At 36.2% G+C, this 2,233-nt stretch overlaps 1 protein-coding gene and 1 long non-coding RNA gene across 2 annotated transcripts; one reads left to right on the forward strand and one right to left on the reverse strand.

Moving 5' to 3' along the window:
- On the forward strand, positions 1 to 351 carry LOC140966533 (uncharacterized). Its single transcript, XR_012173388.1, has 2 exons — positions 1 to 51; positions 152 to 351. It is a non-coding gene; the product is annotated as an uncharacterized lncRNA (long non-coding RNA).
- On the reverse strand, positions 331 to 1,886 carry LOC140966531 (cation-dependent phenylpropanoid and flavonoid 8-O-methyltransferase 1-like). The gene is made up of 6 exons (XM_073426790.1): positions 1,804 to 1,886; positions 1,643 to 1,712; positions 1,413 to 1,492; positions 1,111 to 1,255; positions 864 to 995; positions 331 to 790 (listed from the first exon to the last, which is right to left on the reverse strand). The coding sequence occupies exons 2-6, from the start codon at positions 1,697 to 1,699 to the stop codon at positions 503 to 505; spliced, it is 702 nt and encodes a 233-aa protein (XP_073282891.1). The 5' UTR covers positions 1,700 to 1,712; positions 1,804 to 1,886; the 3' UTR covers positions 331 to 502.
- Between the last annotated feature and the right edge of the window lie 347 nt (positions 1,887 to 2,233).

The raw sequence follows: 2,233 nt of genomic DNA on the forward strand, positions 1-2,233 counted from the left end.
GACGAAGCCGTGTCTTGGGGCAAAATTCGAGTTTCAGCCAAGTCTGTGAAGGTATGTTGAATTCATTTTTTTTTCTTTCTCGCATATTGGTAATAATTAATATGTGGATCGAATGCAGTGGTTTGGCATGTTAATTGTCTTACCTGAGCAGGTACATTGCGATGCAACCATTGCCTTCCCTCTCCTAGTGGCCGAAACATTTGCAGCAAAGCAAAAGCTGATATGATATAAAGAAACTAGTGGTTGATTGTGCAATTATGTTGGGAATTGTTTACGATTTAATTTGTATTGTATTCCGATTTCCATCAGTTGTCTTCTTGCCTTAAAATATAGAAAGCCACTCTTTATAATATTATTAAACAGACTCGACCCTTAAAGCTTGAGGATAAAATCCAAGCAATTCACCAAAAGCAACACAGTTAAACGAACAATCAAACCCAGCAAAACGAAAATACGCGTTTTATTCGAGCAACACCATGGAAACATTGCAATAATAAGCCTCTTACAAACGCCGGCATATAGTCATTCCATCACCCACAGGAACTTGACAAATTTGTATGCGAGTGTCGGCAGCAAGATATTTATTCAACTCCATCACAGGTTTCCGAGACGGTAACAAAACCGGTGGAACAGAATCCTCCGGCATCGTCACCGTTCCTGCCCAGAGCGTGTTGTCGTATATCACTATTCCGCCGGGTTTCAGAAGTCGCAACAGCTTTTCATGGTACTCCACGTAATTATGTTTATCCGCATCGACGAAAGCAAAGTCGAATGTTCCGTGATTGTCATGCTGCGTCGTGAATACAAGATATCAGACTAAAGTTTTGGGAAGTGATCAATTCGAAAAGGGTTAGTGTTGTTACATCTTCCAAGAGTTTTTCGAGCACTGGAAGAGCCGCAGACTCGACAAAATCTATTTTGTGTTCGACACCGGCCTTTTTGATTATGGGCAAACCAATCTCGTATGAGCTTCGATCCGGATCGATGGCAGTAATCTGTAACATTAACCTTTACAATCAGCAGTAAAACAAAATCATTCTGATACAAAATTTCCATCATTTCGTCGTAATTATTATTAACTAGCTAGGTCCGATGTATATGTGTAACAACCTTCCCATCTTCAGGAATGGTGAGTGCAGTTAGAAGAAGGGAATATCCAGTAAAAACTCCGATTTCAATAGTTCTTTTGGCATTGATGAGCTTCAAGAATAAGGCCATCAGTTGACCGGAATCAGGATTTGTACCCATCACGGCCCTATCAAGAATCGAAGTTTATACAAAGCTATATATATCTTCAACATTAACAAAACAAAATACTATAACTAAACTATATCAAACAACAATTCGAGGGCTCTTGATATATATCATGGAAATGATGAAAAGACGTAAATTATCAGAGGAAATTAAGTTACATGGGATGAGTTGAGGTGAGAGCTCTTATCTCTTTCAGATAATCTGCTTCACGTGGATACACGCTAGTCTCCAACAAATACTAATTTCGATTTCGAATGCAAAAAAACATAACGCAATTAGTTTTGTGTCAGAAAAAAACAAATTTAGAATGAAAAAAAAAAAAAATACTATGAAACCACGCATGGTTTCGACGTGAACGAGGTGAAAGAATAATCAGTAAAAACAACACCTGATACAAATCATAGTTTCGCAACAATCCAGCATCCATCAAGATGTCAGCTTCCATTGTCGTTAATTACCTAGCTTGATCACCAACGTACCCATAAATAATAATAATCTCAAAACATCCAAAGATATTAAAATGTATAGAAATCGAAAGAAGCAGGATACCTCGCTGGTGTCTGGATTAATAATGTCTGCCAGTAAGAAATGGTTGAGCTCTTGTAATATATCTCAATCCTCACATGTCCTACACCTACCGCCTTTTGTCACCAACCAACAATTGAGATATTTTTTTGTTGAGGCCACATACCTTACAAATAAATTTATGACTTCATAATTTTTATTTGACTCTGGATCGGAGGATCACCATGCGTCAAGTTAACTATCTGCATCAAGCTAGTCCAACTACAAATTAAGTCACTTAAACTCCAATATAGATATATCATGAGTTAATTTTGTATTATTTTTTATCTCATCAAATATATTATTTTTTTATTATAAATGTCAATCGGATCTTATATTTTAAAGTATAAATTATATAAATCCCATCGAATTCATTTGTATTTATATATATTTAATTATATAAATCCCATCGAAT

This window comes from Primulina huaijiensis, unplaced genomic scaffold, assembly GCF_012295235.1.
Source record: "Primulina huaijiensis isolate GDHJ02 unplaced genomic scaffold, ASM1229523v2 scaffold207000, whole genome shotgun sequence".
NCBI classification, from domain to species: domain Eukaryota; kingdom Viridiplantae; phylum Streptophyta; class Magnoliopsida; order Lamiales; family Gesneriaceae; genus Primulina; species Primulina huaijiensis.

Coding starts and splice junctions, on each gene's coding strand:
- LOC140966531 (XM_073426790.1), bottom strand. CDS start 1,699: ATGGAAGCTGACATCTTGATGGATGCTGGATTGTTGCGAAACTATGAT. Junction 1,493..1,642: donor GAAACTATGATTTGTATCAG/GTGTTGTTTTTA, acceptor AATCGAAATTAG/TATTTGTTGGAGACTAGCGT. Junction 791..863: donor TCGAAAAACTCTTGGAAGAT/GTAACAACACTA, acceptor TTCACGACGCAG/CATGACAATCACGGAACATT.